Source organism: Epargyreus clarus, unplaced genomic scaffold (assembly GCF_041222505.1).
Source record: "Epargyreus clarus isolate Ecla_fem2 unplaced genomic scaffold, WU_Ecla_fem_2.2 ptg000003l, whole genome shotgun sequence".
Classification (NCBI taxonomy): domain Eukaryota; kingdom Metazoa; phylum Arthropoda; class Insecta; order Lepidoptera; family Hesperiidae; genus Epargyreus; species Epargyreus clarus.
The window spans coordinates 15,551,316-15,575,230 of record NW_027332211.1 but is presented as its reverse complement, the minus strand read 5'-3'; the positions used below and the strand labels follow the sequence as shown (position 1 = coordinate 15,575,230).

Here is a 23,915-nt window from a genome sequence, read left to right as displayed (position 1 = left end):
GCAATAGCAATTTTAGAAATACAGGGTTTGAAAAACAAAAAAAAGAAAGACAAAATAATTTGTATTTTTTTATTAAAACAAAAACATTAGGTACATTAATTAAAAATCACACACAGATATCCAATTAATTCACACTGAATGCATTACAATCACAAATTTCCTTAAACACTGGAGCAGCGTGGTAGAGCGTGGTGTCTCGAACGATCGCGTGCAACTAAGGTACAAACCCAGCAAAACCTACTGCCGAAAACTGCCAACAATGTGAGTCTTCGTCTTCAATAGCACAATCGGTGGTGAAAAAAAAAAAAATAGAATTACCAAACTTATAAACTAGATGTCAGCACTGGTTATGTGATTAAGTGTGTATTAATGATAATACGCTAAGGCTTGGCCGACAAACAAAAGGATATTAAGTGAGCGTATTTTAACATGTTACATAAAAAATATAGCTGAAAATGAGAAAAATAACTTTTTACAAACATAAAATATGAGACCAGAAATTTGTTATATATTTTGTTTTTTATTTATTGATATTTGTCTGACTGATGATCAGTTTGGTTAAATATGAAAATAACTAGCAAATATCTCCAATGCAATAAAAAATATGTAATACTTTAACTATTGAACTGTATTGTAATGAATAAAATATGATGATCATAAAAGGAACTGCTCCTAAAATAGCAATTAATAAGAAGAAAACCATTTAGAATATTTTCAGTCTCATATTTCATTTGAACGGTTTTTAATTTGCTAAGCTCAGTTAATTTGCGAAATAGCAAGCAATTTATTTAAGAAAACATCAAATGATAACAATGTTATAATTCATATTGGAACGTACACAAGAAAATTATGACGTCATCAAAACGAGGAGTTAATTTTCTTATATAGAAATCTAAAAGTGCGTAAATTAAAAAAAATGGATTAAGTCAATATGAGTCAAAATAAAACTTACACTACATTAAAATTTGTACCTAATTATCTACATTACACTAGTGAATAATTTGTGCTAAAATGAAAAAATACGTATTATCTACTAGCATTTCTTTTTTAAGGACTTTGTTACCTACATACTAACTTAACCTACAATCTTCAAAAAACAATTAGTAGTAAAACAAAATTATAAGCTAAAAATTCAACGAGGAACAACACACAGCCCTTCTAATGCCACTTCAAGAACAAAATCTCTCTTTCTTATTAATTATCTACTTACAATTATAAAAGACAATCTTTAACTAAATTGAAAAACGAAATTAAAACCGCTTAATATCTAACTAAACATAAGTATCAATAAGTTTGCGAGGAATATCTGTCTTTGAACTTTTTTTTAACATTAGCAAAATCTACGAGATTTTAATGTTATCTAATATATAAAATTCTCGTGTCACAGTTTTCGTTGCCATACTCCTCCGAAACGGCTTGACCGATTTTGATGAAATTTTTTGTGCTTATCCGGTATCTATGAGAATCGGCCAACATCTATTTTTCATCCCCCTAAGTGATAAGGGTTGTTCACCCTTAACATTTTTTTATTTATATGGCAACACAACGTTTGCCGGGTCAGCTAGTTTATATATAAAAGGTGTCATGGTCGTGTAAAGGAAGCTAGATGTTTTATTACCTTTACGTTGTGATTATGTATTAAAGCACAATATTGCTCTGGGAGTAAAATACATTTGCATACACCTGTTCTGAGCAAATACACGAACCTCCTTTAATTTTTTACTCTTTTCTTTTTTAACACTCTTTTATTAACTTGGGTTATATCTATGTATGTAACGAAATCTTAGAGCATATTTTTCACCAACAACTCTTCTTAATTTGAAATTAGACACGCATCAAGGACCGATGACAATGCAATAATTTGATAACCAATTTCCCGTTATCCTTATTAGATTAATTAATTCCCCAATTTATGAGTTTGTTAAGGACTAACAAATGAAAAATAAATAATAGTTAAAAAAAAACTTAATAACACGCTTTTTTCGCTAATCGAATTAAAAACTAGAAAATAATTTTTAATGTCAAAGAGTTTAAGAGTAAAGAGTTTCAATTCAGAGTAAAAAGCGTGGGGTGTATTTGACTGCGGTTCATAACTATTCTCTCATAGATAATTGCTAATAGAATGATTGGAAGATTTAAAATATCAAGCACCCCACGCTTTTTACTCTGAATTGAAACTCTTTACTGTAAAACTCTTTGTCATTGAAAATTATTTTCTAGTTTTTAGTTCGATTAACAATAAGTGTTTTTTAACTATTATTTATTATTCGTTTTGTTTTCTGTGTTTAATTACATGTGTAAGTACTTTCCCGAAGACATATGTACCTAAACACATTATTTTATATTGCTTACGTGTGCTTATGGATTACACATATAACTGCTGTTCAAGTTATGTTAAAATGTGTCCATCAAACCGTGCGAACGCAATCGAACCAAATTATATTCAACATCTTTAAAATCAAAACAGTGAAACAACTCAAGCAACATGACGCAGAAATATTGGGCTATAAAGTTTCCTTTTGTTGGCCCTAAAAATAAAATAACGTCACAATAAAATCTGTCACCATCATTTACACGAGAAATTGGTGTCGCAGTGAGAATCCTACAAGCCCACTACAGTAGAGTAGATATGAGTGGTGTAATCATCCCGATAAAAAGACAATGTGCATCTAACAATGTTACACCTGCCACTACTTGCAATAAGTAATACGTGTGGTTATGGCATTTGGCCTAGACCTTTCCGAGTACACGAGGCCATCTTAGACCTCTTTGCAATAAGACATATGACATTGTATCCGTAGATATTCCCAGTTTAGGTAGCCATTTTAAGATCCCTCCCGCGGTTCAACATGTAGTGCGACACGTTCTCGTACGTTAGGAAGGTGACCATGGTGGCGGGGACCACTCTCACGAGATTCGGCTTCAGCCCCTTGTAAAATCCACGCCAGCCCTCAAACCTGAAAAGAACGTGTGTTCCCTTTAGTACGAACGAACAAAGTGTAATGATGAGATTAATTTACTTACCGGAATTAGTTTGGATGCGGGCACAGTGTAACACATATTCTATGATATTTAATTTAGATATTAATAAAAATTGTTGGAAATAAAGACAGTTAAAATTATATTGATATGATCCGTTTGTATTGTATATATTTTTATATTGCAATACTACAGTCTTTAAAATAGAATGCAGTTATAGTGGTATAACACTGATGTAACATTAAATACTGTAGAGATGAGAGATAGTGCCTAGAAAATCAACTAGTAATGTTTATTTTTTACTGCAAATTATTCGTTAATTATACTCGTATGTTTGGCATATTTACGTTATTTTAATTTCCAAATATAATATAAATGAACTGAAATACCATTGAAACTATTAGTCTACTTAGTCTACTACGTCTTAGTTATACTTTTAACATAAAAGTTAAAAAGATGTTTAATAACAAAATTTTGAACTTTGCCTGTGGACTGCCATTTCTTTTAATAACTTACTGCATCTCACCAATCATAAGGTACAAGTGATTAATTAAGGTTTTCAAAAATAAAAATGCCAGTTTCAATTTGCTATCATTTATTGATTACACAAATTGAATAGGCGAGTTGAAACAGTGGAAATCTAGCGATTATATAAAAATATATATGTCTTAGTAATAAAACTGTGGCCAGCCACCGAACAAGACATAATAACACTAAGGGTTTGTTTGTGCACAGACGTGATTTGTCAGCGTGTGTCTAGCGAGACGATCCGTACACGCTCCGGGCGAGCCCGTTGCGTTAACGCAGCGAATACGTAGCGTTTACGCAACGAGCCCGTTGCGTTTACGCAGCAAGCACGTTGCATACACGCAACGGTCCAGTCACGTTAGCCAGTTTGCGTCAATTACACGACATCGCTGCATTTACGACAATGTATCGTCTCGCTGGAGACATGCCAGCAAATCACGACTGCGACAACTCCCTAAGAACAATTGTAATTAATCAACTAATAGTGCGCTTTCTGATTTCATCATCACATATTATTTGGTAATTCTTCCTCGATCCACACATGTCAATAAGATCCTAACAACCAATGTTGCCCTTTAAGCAAATTAACCAATTCATTATTTAAATACAGTTCACATTTCTAGAACTGTAATCTAATATATCTATCAACAGTTCCTTCAAGACCGACAAATAAACCTTCGTTATATATTTATAAACAAAACGGACATCGGTTTTTGTACTGAAATTATCACAATTTACAATATTCCATGAAACGAATTACAAATCAAAGGACAAATACGTAACTACATATACTACAAAATTGCGTGCGCACTAAGTCTACAATAAATTAGCTAAACAATTACTGATATGCGTGAACCGACCTCGCCGACAACTAATTTAAAATTTAAACCTTTTTTTATTTATAATTTAACATCATTTTTTAAAACCAAATCTACTTACTAGCAGATTATTTAGATTGAGCTAAGAAATATGGGATAGAAGATAAAATTACACTAAACACTTAGTAATACTGTAATAAAAATTGAAAATTTCTCAAAAGTAGAACCAACCTTATAAAGAATTATACGTAGATTCATTTACTTGACAAATTTACGATTTCCCTCACTTTATTACTAAGCATTTCGTCCAAAAACTATGCACAATTTAGTGATTTGAAATAGTTAATTTAATTTTCTTATATAGGCGGGGACTATATCTAAGATTAAGCCTCTAAGATAGAAAAGCTTCAAACTTGCACGATTACATTGTAACAATGGAAAAAATCACTAAGATCCTAGTTTAAAAGGTGGAAATTTATTTAAAATACGATTTTGTAAAGCAAGCCGAAACGCATTCTATCTTATTCAAAGAACCTAACGTCGTCTCACCACACATGTAACGTTATTTTGAGAAAAAAATGTCTTTTCAATAACATAGGTATCGGATGTCGCTTCAAAACAATCTAAGTACTATTATCACATTTTTTTAAATTAAAAACTAAATTGTGCTAGGCATGGCAACGTTGACCGTACGAGTGTTGCCAGCTTAAAATATTTCAAACACAATCTGATGGGAAAAGTAACACTACTATTTACAGGAGATTACAAATATGGCGGCATTGGTACAAAATAAATATATAAACAGAAACACAACATATGTCGTGAGACAGGTCATACATACAACATATTATTATAAAAGAAGTAAACTTTTATTTTCTAAAATTACACAAATCAAATCTGATATATTTAATTATTACATTTGTTTTACTTAAATAATGTTTTTTTTTGTAACAAAGTCTACGTTTGTCTAAATCATTTCTAAAACAACATATAAAATGAACTACCAAAACCTGTCATAAATACCTGTACATATACAATTAAAATCGTAACAAACACTAAACGACCGCTAATTATTTAATTAATGTCTTATATAAAGCAAACAACACAAAATAGTTATATTTGTCGAAGAAAAATTACGTTAGTCAAAAAATCTATTATTTTATATGAAAAAGCGAAAGACATTCACAATCGGTAAAATGCACTTTCGATACACAAAAAAATAAATTAGACAAAAAACGAAAACAAATTCCCCTCACTGTCTTACGCTTACCTTAACGGAACGTCACTGCGAAACGTCACCTTAACACCCTGTGGCTGACAGATGTCAAATTAGCAAAATACAGATTATAAAAATCATATGTCATCGCGCAGATTAAAAAAACTAAAAAAAGAAAACAGTTAATAGTAGCAAACTCACTGTCAATGGACACTTAAAAGGAAATAATTTATATCGATATACAACACAATAATACAATAGTGGTGGTACAAGTTTCCCATCAGATATATCTTAACCCGCGATTGGTATTAAACAAAGTATCAAGTTTTTCATCAGATACCCATCGGAGAACCCGTCAGCGATGGCGGAGGATCGGGAGTAGATCGATTCTCGTCTTAAAATTGTCAAATCATTTATTTAATAATTTGTCATTAAAAAATCCTGACCGAAATAGGTCATTGGTCATTAGTCAGACGCGTAATATTTAGCCAGTTAAGGGTTAGTCACACTGTCATCCCGTCTCAATTTTTATTCTTATTCGCGGGTAAGAACGTCATTTCTTTTGAAATATTTAAATCATGTTATGTTTATGTATATTTTAATAAGAACATTTTTCCTGCGCCTTTGATCAGAGACCAAGGACGGGGTTCTTCTGCATTGTACTATTTAACATTTTAACCGACTTGGGAAATTATATATTTTTTACAATTATATAAATATTTTTTCTAATAATAAATTCTATCTATATTTTCATTTGTTACATTCTAATTGTGTAAATTTAATCTAATAAGTTAACAATAATAAGTCTAGATGACAGTTGAATGACAGTGGGAACAGCCCCAACTTTAAGTAGCATAAATTAGTCAAAATAATTGTGAGTACAATAATATGCAACACCCCGTGAAATCCAACCGACTCCACAGACATATACGTCCATTATTAATAATCAATCTATCCTTTTTACCTACCAAAGATCTAAATTTGAAATAGTATCGATCTTTAGTATGCAAAACATTGGAATAGACTAATTATTGAAACGGACGATAATATGACGTCAATCACAATCACATCCCACCAAACACGACAAGAACCGACCGAACCCCCCACCCTCACCGACCGTCCAATCAGTCGTTGTTCGTGAACTTCTCCCATATGAGCATAACGAGGCATATGTTCGGCGTTACATGCAGCAGGTACGGCGTGAGGCCCTTGTAGAAGCCGCGCAGGCGTTCGTACCTCCAGGTGTCGGCGACGCAGTGCCACGCGCCGCGGTACGCGCGGTGCTGGTCCTGCAGCCGCGCGCGCACCACCTGGTACGGGTACGTCGCGCCCGCCGCGATCAGCTTCGACACCGCCGCGAACGTCAGGTACTCCACGGACGTCTGAGGATTAGGGAGATAAGCTTTTGTTAGTTCGTTGAATAGAATAGGAATAAAAGAACAGGGTTTGAAAGCTAAGAATTTATTCAATGATCTCCACGGACGTCTGCGGATACGGATATAAGCTTTTGTTAGTTCGTAGAATAGAATAAGAACAGGGTTTGGAACCCAAGAATTTATTTCATGATCTCCACGGATTTCTGTGGAATGGAAAATACGCTTTTGTTATTTCGTAGAATAGGATAGGAATAACAGAATAAGATTTGAAACCCAAGAAGTTACGAGTATTTCATGATCATTGATAATGGCAAAAACTATTTTAATTTAGAGTCAAGTTAATCCATAACGATCATACAATTTGGAAGAGGAAAATATATAAATGATTTAAAATTGGATTGTTTGGAATTTTATTTCAGTCTTAAATATATTATTGGGTTATAAACTTATGATTTTAATTTAATAAAAATAGAATATTATACATCTTTGTGAACGTATACATAAAAATATAATCAAAACAAAATTGTGCTGCAGCATAAAATTAAGTAAATTATAATAAATATTTTATTGTTTCAGAGGATTCTTTTACAAACAGATTTAACTACCACTTCAGACACCCTAACAGTAAGTTATAATTGTATGTTATAGATACAAATTTAGTTTTTTTTTCATTAATCTAAAAAAGTCTTAGACGCAACAAAGTAGTAAACAAACCGACTGACCAGTTTAATGTCGATGGGCAGGTTCCGGTACTGGTTGTACCTGTTCTTCATCTCCTCGTACGTCATGAACTGCAGCGCGCCGTGCGACACGCCGAACATGCCCGGCACGAAGCCCTGCGAACGATCACAACAACATATATTAGAAGTGGTAGTTAGTCATTGTACTGGAGATATACATTAATACATTTTGGAGATAGAAGAACCGGAAAAATGTCACCGCCACAGCAACTTCTACCGTGAAGGAGTTCTTGCGTTTCGGTGGAAGGGTGTGGATACCAGCTGACTTTAATATGAAACCATTATCTTGAGCGTCAGAAGTTGCATCACGTCTGTTCTATATAAAACTGCTAGCTGATGTTCATCGGCGATAATTGCCACTTACCATCAGGTCGACTGCCTACTTCAATCTTATAAAAATCATTAAGGGTCCTTTTCCTATTACACAGGTATTTTCCCACGCCCAAAATCCTATATCATAGGAAATATATACAAAACTACGCACGAACACAGGAAGTAAGTTAATAACGAAAATGGAGGTAATAGAAATAAATCATCATAACTATGACATCGGCTTCCAAACGATGTTTTCATTTACTATTACAGCGAGTGATCACTTATTTCAATGCGCCAGTAACTATCAAAACTACGCGATTCTATTCCAGCTTAACATCACAATATTATATGCCACTTAAAAATAAATATAATATTATATAAACAATAATATCCTATCTCCCGCTTCACCATCAATAACAGTATCAAGTGAAATTTTCCTTTCCAATTTCTAAGAACAATCGGACAATACTACACGTGGACATTTAGTATACATACGCACACATGCACTTATAATAATCGGTCATGAGTCAACACACGTGTCGTATGTATATACACGTTTTCCGATTTATTGTCGCCGCAACCGATGGTGGCGTTGAATTTTCCGCATTAACAGTTATGTAATAAAGCCAGTTCAAGCAAAATGAATGCATAAAACCCTTCATGAAAAAATATTTTATAGATAAATATTGCAAGTTTCATTGATCGCTCTTACAATACTACATATTTCAGTTTGGTATTGTTTATTATTTCCAACATCAATTTTGCTGTCTCACGGGTGTCCTCAAAATGGTGGTGTATTCTCAATCACCACGCTATCCTATCCTAATACGGATTGGCAGACTTCACATAACTTTGAGAATGTGGTGACTTTTCAGATGTATAGATTTCCTCAAGTTATTTCCGTTAGTGTTAAATATAGCAATAATTAAATTATATTCATTTGTGAAACCACACGTAGCGAAAGCCTTATGATGTCAACATACATAAAATATAAACATGCAATAAGCATTAATTCTATTTTTATAACAAAACTACTCCAAAACCTCACACGATAAAAAATCAAGGTAATAGAAACAGTACAATAACAACGTGAATGGAAATATTGGATAGATAGCGATATCGCGTCCCTAATAAACTAATGTATGTCTGCCGCTTACTAGCGGAAATATAGACTATATTTCCGCTATAAACATTTTACAAACATTTTTAGTACTGACATAAAACGCGAAAAAGTTGCGTATGGAAGCCAGTCGCGTACGTCGTTAAATTAAATTTACAAAATGTTTAAAAACAAAGAAGTTGCACTTCTTTGTACGCATACGCGCAATGATTAGAAATTTTATAAGTGCTTGTCAACTAGAGATGTGCCGAGTCAGGTCGACTCGAGTCAGTACTCGAGTACTTACATAAACTCGCATACTCGAGTACCAATAGTGATACTCGAGTACCAGTAATACTCGAATACTGACGATACTCGTACACTACAACTACTACTCGTACAAGTAAACAGTTGTTTAATTTTGTGTAGTGAGTGGCGTTTTTTTTTTTTTTTTTGCTCTTCCGTGCTATTGGACTGTATGTTGTGCAAAGTACTCGAGTACTTTGTGAATACTTTGGACTCGAGTACTGACTCGATTCTTTTTTATATGAGTACTAAAGTACTCGAATACCAAAAATGGCCAACTCGGCACATCATTATTGTCAACCGAAACAAACCATGTTTGACTTGGTACCACACACACACACACCACATGTTTGATTTGTGTCCCTTGAGGTTTGGCAAATGTCTGGAAGCTGCAAAAAGTTTCACCTATATTTGTTGTTTGTTTTATTACTTATTTTTTTAATTGTATATAGAAGTTATGTTATAATTTCGTATATTGAGATTATTTTGGCATTTTTATGATTATTTGTAATGGTTATAGAGGTTAAGTACTCGATAAATTAAATTGTAGCGTTATATCAAATAGAAATAAGCCTTAAATTTGCTCCGACAGGATGGCCTAGACATAAACAAATAAATTTCGCACGACACAATAAACGTTTGTTTAAACGAAGTCGCCGTCACGTCGTCACATGACCGGTGTGACGGCGGACTTAGTGTTTAATCTATACTTATATTATAGTGAAATTAACTAACACCACCCAATTAACGATCATTGTTCCGATTGACGAACGTGATAGCGCGGTGATAGTGACCATTGCTCATTTCCGATATCGTATAAACTTTGATCCGAGTTCGCTCATACACTGCAATGTTTTATATAATTGAATAGAAATATACTCAATAGTATTTTAAAGGTGGCTAGAACTCCTCTTGGGTATAGTGTTTCGGGTTCCCCACTACACCAAATATATATTTATTTGAAGTATACATCAATTCTTTAACCCACTCGGTAAATGGTAACTGTCTCTCGCGGACATGTTGCAGACTAAAAAAATGTTCCACCTTTTATAGATCATTAATTGCATGCATGCACAGGTGCCTGTATTGCATGCATGCATCCGTTGAAACGCCTGATAGTAATATATCTGCCTAATCGAAGTGTTCTGTAGAGCTGTATTCTGATTTTGTAAGATAACTGTTTATATCAGATATTCAATTTAGTCGTCAGGGATTTACCTCCAAATATTCCTGAATGACCACTTTGTATAATCACAATCAAATAAGATTACCAGTTTGATAATATTATTCATACCTCATAATAATTATAATTACATACTATTTTCAAAATCTCTCAGAGTTTACCACTTAAGATAGCTTTATCTTTTAATCCGTAAACTAATGAGATTTATCTATAGAACTCAAATACTGAATATACTTACTTAATTTAAATTTTATTGCCACGTCTTATCATTTGCAAAAAGTAAAAACATTACATCATCAAACCAAGGGCAGATAATACGAGATTTATTTTTAATCATTTACACAACTTATTCAATAATACTTGTCCTGTTATATAATTTTGATTTAAAAACAAATTACGTAATCAAGAATATTTTGAAGAAATTATAAAATATTTTGAGGACTCAAAAAAATAAGGAGGTAAACAAATAAGCCCAAGGACTTCCCTTGACAACAGAAAACGAAATATATCTAATAGTTTAGGTCGGAATCGAACCCGTTATCAAACAATACTATTTCAATGATAAATAAATTATCTTTTCTTTACATTTGAACTACAAGACAAGTGCTAAACTGTTTCAATATTTGGAGCAATACCCGCGACGGTTCCAGTAGCGTACTATCTCAGTGATGTGATGCCAATACATATGTGATAGAATTAATAGCAAATATGATTACAGATTACATGACTTAAACAATTTTAATGAACCGGGTCCTACAACAGATTCCTTCTTGCACCTAAGTTACACATTTTAACGTTTCAAAAATTTGGCAAGTCTGACTTTTATGACGATATGCCTACAACGTCACACGCTCACACCTAAACTTTTCGATGGCTTGATAAATAGTAATAGTTTAAGAACTAAAAACCACACAAAAATGGCACAAGGAAAATCGTTAATCCCGATTCCTGATGATCCAGATGAGGCGAATGGGATAAAATTATTTAAATCGTGTATTGTCATGGTTCTTGATAATTGTTTAAAATTTTAAATTAATCGAACCGTTCAAAGTAAAAATCGAGTTCAAAGATTCCATTACATACATACAGGTCAAGCTAATAAAAGCGTGGTAAAAAATCTTCAGTTAAATAAATCTCAACACTTTTCTAATCGTTGGTTACTCTTATCATCGTTTGGCGGAATTAATCGACATTGACGTATTTATCAGACGATAACGTACACACGAGGTTGAATAAATCTGACGACGAATTTGCATAAATAAAACATATTATATTACATTTATTTACTTTGCACTAAACAAAACAATATTTGTACAAAGTTCAAGTTCAGGTACAATCATAAAATAAATGTAATTTGTTATCTGACTAAATTTCTATCAATATAAGTTCATGTTTAATTGTTTATAGATGTATTTTATGAAGCATGTTAAGTTTAATAATGTGTTTAGAATTTTGTAGTTAAATAATTAAATTTCAATATTTAACCCTTGCTACATGTTCTAAATTTTCTGTATTCGTTTAGGGTTTAATGGCGTAGAATACTGTCGAACTTTATTGAGGTGATACTTGTAACGAGAATAAAACAAATACACCATTTATAAACCTCTTAATGTCCTTTACTAGTGAAATAAATCAAAAACTTATTTATTTATGGTATTTATACCATCCCAAAGAAACATATTTATTTTTTACAATATTAATAAATTTACACACGTGCTCATAAATAATTAGGAACGAATATGAATAATCACATAAAATATACACCACGTCTAAACATTAAAATAGGCAAACCATTTGTCGGTATGCGTACTTTTCCGTGTTTGTCTCAAGCGTAAATAACATATTATTATATTGAATAATAAAAACAAGCCTCTATGTGATTCTTATAACCTGAAGTGTGTAAATAGTCGGTCAAACTTCACGTGTATATTACGTGTATATATAGATTTTTTTTTTATAGAAAGAAAGCCTTTTAGAATAAGTGGACTACATAAAAATAGTAGAATAAAAAGAAAATAAATATTTTTGTTAATAAAATATTTTCAAAATTCATGCCTTAAGGTGGCGATATATCTAGGCACTAAAATAAAATAGTCTATACCCATATTTTTTTCGCTATCATAAAAATTGAAGACGAAATTATGCTTTTTAAAATGCTTACTTTCGTATTCAAATTACTGAAACAAATATCCATTTCATTACTTATAATATAATCATATAGAACGACACTAAAGTGTACGTGAGAACAAATATTACGTGGGCATTGAAATAACAAGAACGATCACAGTAACTAAATTCATAAACAATAAACATGTCTAAACAACGTTACGACTCGGCCCTGACCGATTTTTTATAGAATTACCTACTCGCTTCGTAATGGCCCTACGTAGTTCGGAGGTAGATAAAGATCATGATTGTGACCAAATTTATTAGAGTTAGTCATACCGAAGTACCGAAACAACATTATGTAAAACTGTTGTTATGAATGACTAAGTAGCAGACATCAATACTAAAAAGCATGAAAGAAAAATGACGAAATATTTGTGTATGAATTATGTTTTGACCTTCAATTGATCCTCAAAGGTGACAGAATCCTTTGTGATTCAAGTTCTCCAACACCACAGACGAATCACACGCACACACACACACACACGAAGTTTCGAAAACAATCTAACAAGTCATCTGGTTCGATAGTTCTCTTTTTCCTCAGCCGACGTTTGATATTGATTATATTTGTCCATGGGCAGTGATCACTTATCAACAGGTGCATCGTACACACATTTAAAACAATCTCATAAAAAACAAAAACGATTAAAGTACTCACCCGATAAAGCCCCCTGATGCCCTCAGTGCGGTATATCTTGGTTAGGCCGTCTACCATGCCCTTGTAGCGCTTGTGGTCAGCGACGCACTCCTCGCTGTACTGGAGACAGAGGCGGGTCTTCACCACCCATATGGGGTTGGTCATCACCAGTGAGAGGATGCCCGCCTCCGCCGCGGCCAGCATGTGCAGGCCGGGGCCGAGCGGCGTGCGCGCGTTGCCGCCCTGGATCCATGTCTTGATCGCGTTGTAGCTGAGGACAGTCGGTATACCTTCTTAGTCGGAAACTTCTAATGCCCGCTCCACATTCTTTCGAGAATCTTGCGAGAATCTCACGAGAACGCGAGAAAAACCCGTTTCATATAGGCTTCACATTCTCGTTTCTCGTGCTTTTCTCGCGTTTTTGTGAAATTCTCGCGAGAATGTGGAGCGGGCTTTAGTCGTTAAAGGAAGAAGCGAATGAATCCGAACAAAGTTTTCTCAGTTATATTGACTAGTACAGAACTGTGCGGGCTTTAAACAGTTTATGAAGACACGAAGTAAAGTTATTTATAGTTGCACGATGTTTTCCATTCACATAAGGGGCGACAATCGCAAAATATAAAATTTTGCAATGTCTGGGTAAATGTAAAAGTCCCAACAAATATCTTTCGTCCCATCTCATTAGATTGGGGGCTCATACATACTTCAATTAAAAAACAATCAACGAAAAGTTTGAACTTAAAGTACCAAACCAGGCAGAACTTTCCTCGTAGATAAAAATAAAAATCTATAGTTAAGAATCTCTCTTAGACTGTCCTCAATACTATTATTTCGTAAGTATAAATCGTATTTATTTACATTTACACTACAGTTTTCCCAGACAGGCATATCAGCTGATAATAGACAATAAACGCCTGAATAGACATTATCAGCTTTAAAGACTAGTTATTATTCGTAACGTATATTTCAAAGTAATAAAGAATGTATATTTTTTATGAATGTGGGCAGGTTGGTCCACAGACGTCTGTAATCAAAAACAAATATAATTGGATAGCCTTAGGCTAGGTAGCTAAGTTAATTATAGCTAATTTGAATTTCCGTATGTGTGTGGAGACAAAAATCCAAGTTGGCCATAAGGCGGAGCCCTAACCACGTACTACAAACCGGCTACAATAAAATAGACATAGATGTGACGGAGGTCCGGCGGTGGTCATGTAGAAATTTACCACCTTTCATAGTCCTATTAGTAAAATTAGTTAGAAGTATTAAAAAATTGAAGGTGGTAGAACCCATTGTGGTTCGACTCCGGCGGCACCACCGCCACACCTATTTCTACCTAATAACAGCAGTGTTAAGCGCTGCTGTGTTCCGGTTTGAAGGGTGTGGTAAGGGAGACATACTTTTCCGAGGCGTTCCAGCTTAGTCCTCAGGGGTAGCAATCTGTGGCCGACCTCAGACAGGAATATCTAATCCTGTCTGGGATTGATTACAGATGTCCATGGGCGGCAGTAGCCACTTACCATCAGGTGGACTGCATGCTCGTCTGCTACTCCTATATTATAAAAAAATAATAATAATAAAAAAAAAAATAGTCTGTAAATATAGTCCTTAAATCTGTCGCGAACAACATAATGCGACATCCCTTAAATCTGTTAAGCAGCATTAACTAATAAAGGTTGAATCATAATTTTATGTGTGGCTATGTCAGTATCGAAAGGTAAGGTCATAACGATAATTTCAGTGAAACAACTGCATGATTCAGACTTGCCTAGAACTAGAAGTAGTTTACGTAGGCAGTAGTGTAGCTAGAAACTACGCAATGCGCGTCTCTAGCAGATTCATGCAGTATGGCCCTAAATATAGTATTTTAGTAAAAACTTATTTTAATATAACGTTGTATAATTCACTAAAGTCGAAACTGCTGGATGAAAACCAAAGGAAATATATTCCTACAAATAGATATAAAAATGCTACTACTACTACTAAATGCTACTACAGAAGACAAAGATAATTAGGTAGAATAGTTGTCATAACAGAAACATGAATTCGCCATTCAAATACATGCTATTATGTAAACATTTTATCTGTGTATATGTATATGTATCTGTGTAGTTAATTACGATAATCTGTTATAATAACAGCGCTAAGCCACGCGACGATAAATCAAAAACGCTACATTTATTTATATCACATATCTAATACTCATTATGTGATATAAATACTTGTACTGAAATAAAAAAATGTAATATTCAGTTACAATCGAATACTGCAACTGTAGAAGCGAAGCCAGATATCCACTGTCATGTAAACTACGTACAAACTACAAACAAACAATCACACATACACCATGTCTTTTAGAAGATGCTACAGAAACAAACAGAGAGTTTAGGGAAAAGAAATCGTGACATTATAGTTTTAATAAAAAAAAGTGTATACTCTTATTGCACGGCTCATAGCTCGGAGCTGAGGTAGTGCTCTACTCTCAAGTTCTCAACGTACATCTAGCACAACTCCCTTGGCGGAGTCCTAATCATTCCAGACTCACGAGCATATATTCCCAGGTTCGATGCACGGATCGATAGATGTTCTAAGTCTAGATGTTTATATTGGTACACGCCTTTGTGAACTCATAAGAAATCGATGTTACTAACTATTTGTAACGAAACAATATTTAATTATTGTAATTTAAACAATTAAAATATAAAATACATAATATTAATTATTTCTCATATTACAATACCTATAATTTACTTCCAACTCCGGGGACAAATAAACTCTGAAGAAGTTTACAAAAACTTATTAATAGCATGATTCTTTATTGCAGGTGAGCAGAATCATACCTTTGTGTACTTAACCCAAATACTAACGTTAATGTTTACTTTGGCTCACTCCAACTTGATAATGTGGGCCGCACTGCCGGAAATATTATTTGACATAAACAAACACAAAAAGATGATGTTATGATATTACCAGAAGTACCCTAATACATCTATCAAAATTATCTTATATCGAAATAATACATTTTTTGATTGGAGAGACTGCAAATCGATCTTCGTTTTATGTCAAAAACATGAAAGATACCGAAGATTAAAATAAGCAATTTTGATTATTTTAATGGTGAAGAACAACCACATTTGTTAAAAAAATATATTTTAGAACATAAATTTTAGGAGGCAGATGATTCAACAATTTAGATACTTAGTTGAAACAAGTGAAATCAGTGCTCTTACATACAATTGGCTCATAAGTTCTAAAAAGGACTGAGTTCAATAGATACAAACTGTTCGCGTAAACTACAGAATTGTAAACCCAATCCCCAATACCTTTCCCTATAACTAAACATTTGTATTGGAACACCTCTAACTTAAACCTAACCCAATCCAACAATGACGGCATGCTAGCTTCAAACGTAATAACACTCACAACAAAAAGTAGAACCCCCACGCGGAACCGGAACCCCAGACGTTCGGCGTGACCCCCCGGTAGAGCCCCCGGACGCCCTCCTTCTTCACGATGGTAACGAACGCGCTGCCCAGCCCGTCGTAGCGCGGCACAGTTGCCGTCCGCCCGTCATTTACTGGTAATAGAAATAAAGGATTACATTCACAAAAATTATAATAATATGTTAAGGTAGGAGAACCCTTACACTCCGGACGCCTACAACAAATTCTTTCCTTCATAACAGCAATGTAAAACACTGCTGTAGGTTGCACTTTGGCTGCACTTTCTATAAAGTGGACTGCATGCTCAGGTAGTATGTAACATATTAGTGATTCATATAAAATAGTTTATAAAGCCTAATTTGTCTTTTGGAAATTCATGCTCAGCAGTGGGACAGTAATGAGTTGATGATGATAAGAAAAAAATATATAAAAGAGGTATAAGATTCATCATCATACTAAAACAAACATACTAAACGGGAAATTGGAAACAAATCCTTCAATACACAATAGTCAAGTCTTTGATCCATCAATAAATCAGTTTCTGTGTAAACTTGCTGTCGGAATTACCACATTCATTGCTTATTGTAAGCAATCCTTTGTCGTAAAGATTACGTTCAGCAGATAATTTCAAATGTACCAAAATAGTTTTTAAGAACATTGGCCTTGTGCAGTGACATGCATCACAAAACAAAGATAAGTGGCCAGATTCAATGCCTTCGATATTGTTCAACGACAAAAACAGAATATAATCAACATATATAGATAACAATTATATTAATAGTATTTATAAATAGTTATATCTTTTACGTAACTACAAATCTTTTGAAATGGGTATATTTAAATTGAATATAAAGAACAAAACAATAACCAAATAAATATTAATTATAAGTAGGTAAATATGTCATAATAATTTAATACATAAAATATCTTTATTGTTATCTTCGTCATATCAATTTATTTAATTAAATACCTATTTATAAATATTCTAATAAAATTTCTGCTTATGCTTGAATTTGAAAATTTAATTACCAAACGAAGTACATTATATGAATATATTTGCAGTACAAGAAGTCACATTAGGTTTAAAATATAGCCAGCCATTAGATTAAGTACTGATTATATATTATGGTATACAGAGAACTTTATGTAACACTAACATGAGGATGTTCTAACTACCTAATTTTTCATATCCTACGGCTTAGTGAACAGTGGGGGATAGCAGTGAGAACTAATTGACTCTCAAAAATTGTTACCTAAGACTAGCCTAGCAGATAGTGAATAGTAGTATTTTATAGTAACAATACTGGGTTTTAGCACACATTTTCTTGTCACAAAAAACACTCTTACAACAGAAATATCTATCAGGTAGAAATTCTTTGGTTATGCCAAGAGATTTCATTTAAATCAGTAGTAAGTACTATCTCATGTTAGCATCAACAAAAAACGTGACGCAGGATTTTTTTATATATATGATAATATTAATAATCCATTTTATGAAATATCAAAACATTCATTATATACTCAACTCAACTGTTTACACCAACAAATACTGAATATATAATCTAAATATATTAGCACATTTATGAACACATTAAATCATCTATAAAGGTTCCTTTATGTGTGCAAACACAGTGCTATATGACTGATGACTAGAATAAACAATAATCATAAATATTATGGACATGACATGTAATATGTGCAGTAAAAAGTAAATAAGTCAAGGTTAATTATCATTGGTATGATAATATTGCACATAACATACAACTCCCATAATTATGTACTAAGGATGCAGACAATTTAGCATGATATAAAATCGGGCAGACTTGATTGGTTACGAAGTTCTTTTTTATAATACTGAAGTGACATAGGAGCCTACAGTCCACCAGATGGTAATATTATCCACACATGTACAATGGACATCTATAACCAATTCCATATAACAGGCATTCCACCGGAATCTGAAGTTAGATGTATTTTCACTCTTTAGGACTGATATCATTACCTATATGTAAGACAACTGACATTCTGATTTTTAGGAATATAGAAGGATTTCGATGGAAATCCAAAAACTCCTTTACTCTAGAAATAAATGTGGCAGAAGTACCTCCCTAGTTGAACTACACTAATTCTACCACATATCACATCACCATGCGGGCCTGAATTTGCATAGCATTGGTCTATTCCTGGCCAAATTCAATTCAAAATTATCAACTTAGAAGTCTATCTTACACTGATTAAATATTTGTATAATCACATTTGCTTAACACATAACACTACACTATAACTATGTACAAAATTTCTGATTTATCCATCATCACAATGAACATTAAGAAAATTATATAAAGATACTATCTACATAAACGTAAATAAAGCTCAATTCATTATACTTAATAAGTTTAAAAATAACTTATTTGTGGAAAATGCTTAAATATTCAAAGAAATCATTATTGCACAATAAAATTAGCTTAAAATATTTATTAGCAGACAATAATATTCATTAAAGCACATTGAAAATGTACATGTAATGTATTTGGACATTACTCATCAATTACACTGAAGTCCAATTATGTGTATGACGACATAAGTATATTTTGGCCATAATAATTACAAACACACACATTGCAAATGTATGCTCACATGGGAATGTAGTACAATTTTAATGTATCATCATCATCATCAACCCATTACTGACCCACAGTTGAGCACGGGTCTCCTCTCGTAATGAGAAGGATTAGGCCATAGTCCACCGCTCTAGCCAAGTGTGTATTGGTAGACTTCACATATCTTTGAGATTTTTTTTATAAATCTCTCAGGTATGCAGGTTTCCTCACTATGTTTTCCTTCACCGTTTTAGCAAGTGATAATTAATTTCTAATATGCACATAATTTTGAAGAATCAGAGGTGCATGCCTGGGATTTGAACCTCGGACCCCATGATCAAGAGGCTGAGTTTCTTAACCACTAGGCTATCACTGCACTTAACTTTTATTGTATGCTTACATTTAAAAGATTCATTATAGTGAACCTTGTATGAAGTTATATGTTAACTAAATATGAACACATGTGTCTCACACAGTTGAATATTTTCTAAACAAAACTTCAGAATAAAGTGGAACCACACATGGAAATATCTCAAATTATTCCTACCTTCTGTGTTTAAGTTTTGCAACCACAAAAATATAATTGCCATGATATTATTGTAATTTTTATCAATAGTATGTATTGACGCCTTGGAAATTTAACTTTGGATTTAACTTTTTGTGCCTATGCTAAACCTTATTTTATATTTGTTGAGAGAATGCATTATGCCATATTGTTTTCTATTTCATATGCCATTTTTACAAAATATACATATGAATCTAGGATAAACAAACCATTTTTTATATAAAGTCATTGATCTATAAGTAAAGATCCGCCACAAGCGGGCAAAACTTGAAACATACAAAATACGGCAAGTGGTGTAAAACGACTCCAGCCAAGTCCAGTCGCTCTCGCGCGGCGTAGTAATACACACGAATGTCACTGAACACGTTAAACGTCATTATTTTGAATTTAAAGCCTCAAAATGCCTTCTTGTGCAATGCGTAAATGCAAAAATTATGATCGAAAAAGAAACAAACTTCATGGAATCACCTATCACACGTAAATGAAGAGAAATTATTAAATTTTGTTTATTTTTCGTGTTCGATCCGCCATGATTACGTGAGTAACCAGAAAGAGACAAAGTATGTTTTTGTCAATGAAAGTGATAAAGACGCAAAATGCATGGTCATAGATCAACAGAACAGAAGTGACATTTTATTGAATCTGACGATGTTCATATGTCGTATGTTATAGTTTAAGATCCCACTGCTTAATTTTTATATTAGTGTGTTTTTAGTCAAAATATAACATTTTATGGTTTATTTTAATAAAATAAAATCGATATATGGGAAATTCTGTATCCTAATCTTTAAATTTCCTTCGATACCTGTGGTAAATAATAAAAAATATTACCATAAAATTTATATAGGATAGTATACGGTATTTTAAAATTTCTTTAATTGAATAAATATTTCAATCATTAAGGTCGTATTTCTTCCTTAACCTAAACATAATTTAATAAACAATCTTTGTATAGCCAGAAATTAATCCTCAAAAAAACCACGGTAAAATTAGAATCTTATATATAAAATTCTCATGTCACAATGTTAGTTACTGTACCTACTCCTGCGAAACGGCTTTACTGATTTTCACCAAAATTTATATGCATATTCAGTAAGTCTGAGAATTGGCTACTATCTATTTTTCATATCTCTTAAGTGATAAGGGTTGTTCACCCTTAACATTTTTTTTATTTATATGGCAACACAATGTTTGCTGGGTCAGCTAGTACATTTATAAAATTTACACAACTTTGCAATTATTGGTTGTGTGTAAAATAAAACTGATAATAATAAACATAGATTAGTAAAGATACTTCGCCGCCTTGAAATTGAAATAAGCCAGAAACGGCTTAATAGTAAGTTCTTTTTTGAATTCTTGTCAAATAAAAACATTTTTATAGAAAATTTACGAATAAATAACTAATACTGCGTAATTTACATAATAAATAAATAATTATTTCAAATATTTTAGAGACATTTTAGCACGGAGACGTGGCAAAACTTTTTTACGCAACTATTTCAATTCTCAAAACTGGGTACATTTTCTTGTTAGGAGTGAGTAATATTTACTAATCTATGATAATAAATATAAACAATTTTTAAATCGTATATTTGAAACCAGTCGATACATCTGTATAGATACATTCTTTCAAATTATATTTTTATATAATAATAATTTATTTAGTTAAACTGTACTATAACATTTCTACGTAAACGACATACTAAAACTATTATCGACAGTTTTGGACATTTTTTACCTTCTGTTCCATTATTTCTTTGTCTTTGACAAGCATGCGGATCAATGGGAAAGCCACCATACGTCCCGTTTTTACGGGACAGTCCCTTTTTTCGATGCTTCGTGCCGTTGTCTCCGAAATGAACCGTTGCCATTGTCAATTAAGTAACAGTAAATAGTATAATTGTGAAAAAAAAACATGGGGTGCTCCATTTATCAGTTTTCATAAAGCGCCCCACATTTTTTGCACAATTATACTATTTACTGTTCCTTAAATGATACTTATATTGAAAATTATTTTCTACTTTTTAGTTAATTTGATCATAAAAGCGTGTTTTTTATTATTTTTAACTATATTTTTTCAAGTAAAAAGTATTTGACATAAAAAAAATCGATGTCCCGTTTTGACTGAAGTAATCATTGGTCACTATATTCCATGGTCAATATTTACGTTTGCGTACACTTGAAACGCAAGGTCAAACACTAGTTGTCTTTTTTATCACATTGTTCTAATAGCTCTGTCCCTTATAGAACATTTGTCTATGTAGTTAAAGGTAAGTAAATTAAAAAACGTGCATGTGTGCTATCAAAGCAGTTTCGCTCAAGTTTTCTCTTAAGTTAGTGGGCGTATAACGTGTCTAGTATAAAATGTCATTGTATAAAGTATGTAAACAAGTATTTTTTTACTCAATTTGATGTATACAGCATTAAAAATTTGGTCAAAAGTGGTGCATTTAGTATTTTGAACAATATATCGTTGCAATAAATATATTTTCTGATCAATTCATTTCTGAACATTAATGTTAAGCAAAACACAGATAGTCAAAATTTTAATGTCAACACGATTGCATCAGGCAGGAACTTATCTGCTGTTAAAGGCAGCTTCTTTCTCTGCGCCAAGTTCAAGGTCATCCGTAATTTGCAATAACACCGAAATTTTGTACATTGTAACTTTAACAGCCAGGAATTTCAACCTTAGGCAACGTACATACAGCTAAATTTAGCAAAATTTGAACGCAATAATCTTAGGCACGAGGAATAACTGACGTTAAGTGGTAAACTCACCAGCAAATCTGATTTTTATGAGGTCCAATGGATGAAGGATGAGTGTAGACGTGACGCCACCTGATATACCAGCTACCAGGTGCTCGTACTTTATATGACTGAAGAGCGCGAGTTTAGAAGACGACGAATTCGGATTCTTCATTGTAGTCATGACGATTGTTGAAAACGAAAATCACAGTTATAACATTTTGTTTGGTACGTATTAAGACCTATGCCTGCCGAACACTCTCCCGGGAATCTTTTGCGAAATTAACTAAACAACGATCTTCACTGCACATCATTGCTTTCGTAATATTCCGACGAAATGGAATAGGCGTGAGCGAAATGATTTCCACATGATTTCTTTCAAGTAATTCTTAGTGACGTTCCGTTCCACGTAGCTTAGCTAAAACAAATCTGCTTACTTTACAACATATCAAGTTTACATCGAATTGAATTAAAACAGCATAACGAATCAATTAATGTTGTGCAATTATTTGCATTTATATTAAATAAGCAATGATGTATTACTATTATAATAACAAAAAATAAGAAAATAGATAAATTCAAATAATAATGTAAATTATTTACTGGCAACAATCCTAAAACAATGTTAAGTCACATACGTACTAATCAAAATGTAATATTTGATTATCAATATCTATACCTATCCTTCCGCAGATTCGTACGAACAAATTCTATTTTCTATTATATTCTGTGACTCTTCACATAGTAAAACACAATTCTGGATTCGTTACATAATAAATATACTTTTCATCGTCCATCATTGGTAGATTCTGTTCACATAAACAACATTCACGATTAACTTGATCAACGAAGTAAGTTATATAATTCGGTAAACAATATTTTTTTAATTAATTTTACTATGTTACAAGTCGTATGACGGAGTGCGTTTTCGACTTTTCGAGTTTTTCCAGTATTAGTAAAATAATTTCAAACGAATTTCTGTAACCAACCTCCATTCAAAAATTTAACGATAAGCGGGAAACGGTGCAAAGACTTTTTAGGATAACTAGTGACTAAGAATTTATGGCTCCATATTTATGATTATTAATCTTATGTACTTATAATAAAGTTTTGTGCGCAAGTAGTATTAGGCTCTAAGACTCTTACGAAACGCTAATGGTGACATCTATAATAAATGAAACGAACTTAAATCATTT

General features: G+C 32.8%; 1 protein-coding gene across 1 annotated transcript; it reads right to left on the bottom strand.

Moving 5' to 3' along the window:
- Nucleotides 1-55: 55 nt before the first annotated feature.
- Nucleotides 56-23,180, bottom strand: LOC140755370 (solute carrier family 25 member 32). The gene is made up of 6 exons (XM_073090568.1): nucleotides 22,753-23,180; nucleotides 16,787-16,940; nucleotides 13,385-13,634; nucleotides 7,640-7,753; nucleotides 6,778-6,923; nucleotides 56-2,957 (listed from the first exon to the last, which is right to left on the bottom strand). Exons 1-6 carry the CDS (start codon nucleotides 22,901-22,903, stop codon nucleotides 2,813-2,815), a joined length of 960 nt encoding a protein of 319 aa, XP_072946669.1. The 5' UTR covers nucleotides 22,904-23,180; the 3' UTR covers nucleotides 56-2,812.
- Between the last annotated feature and the right edge of the window lie 735 nt (nucleotides 23,181-23,915).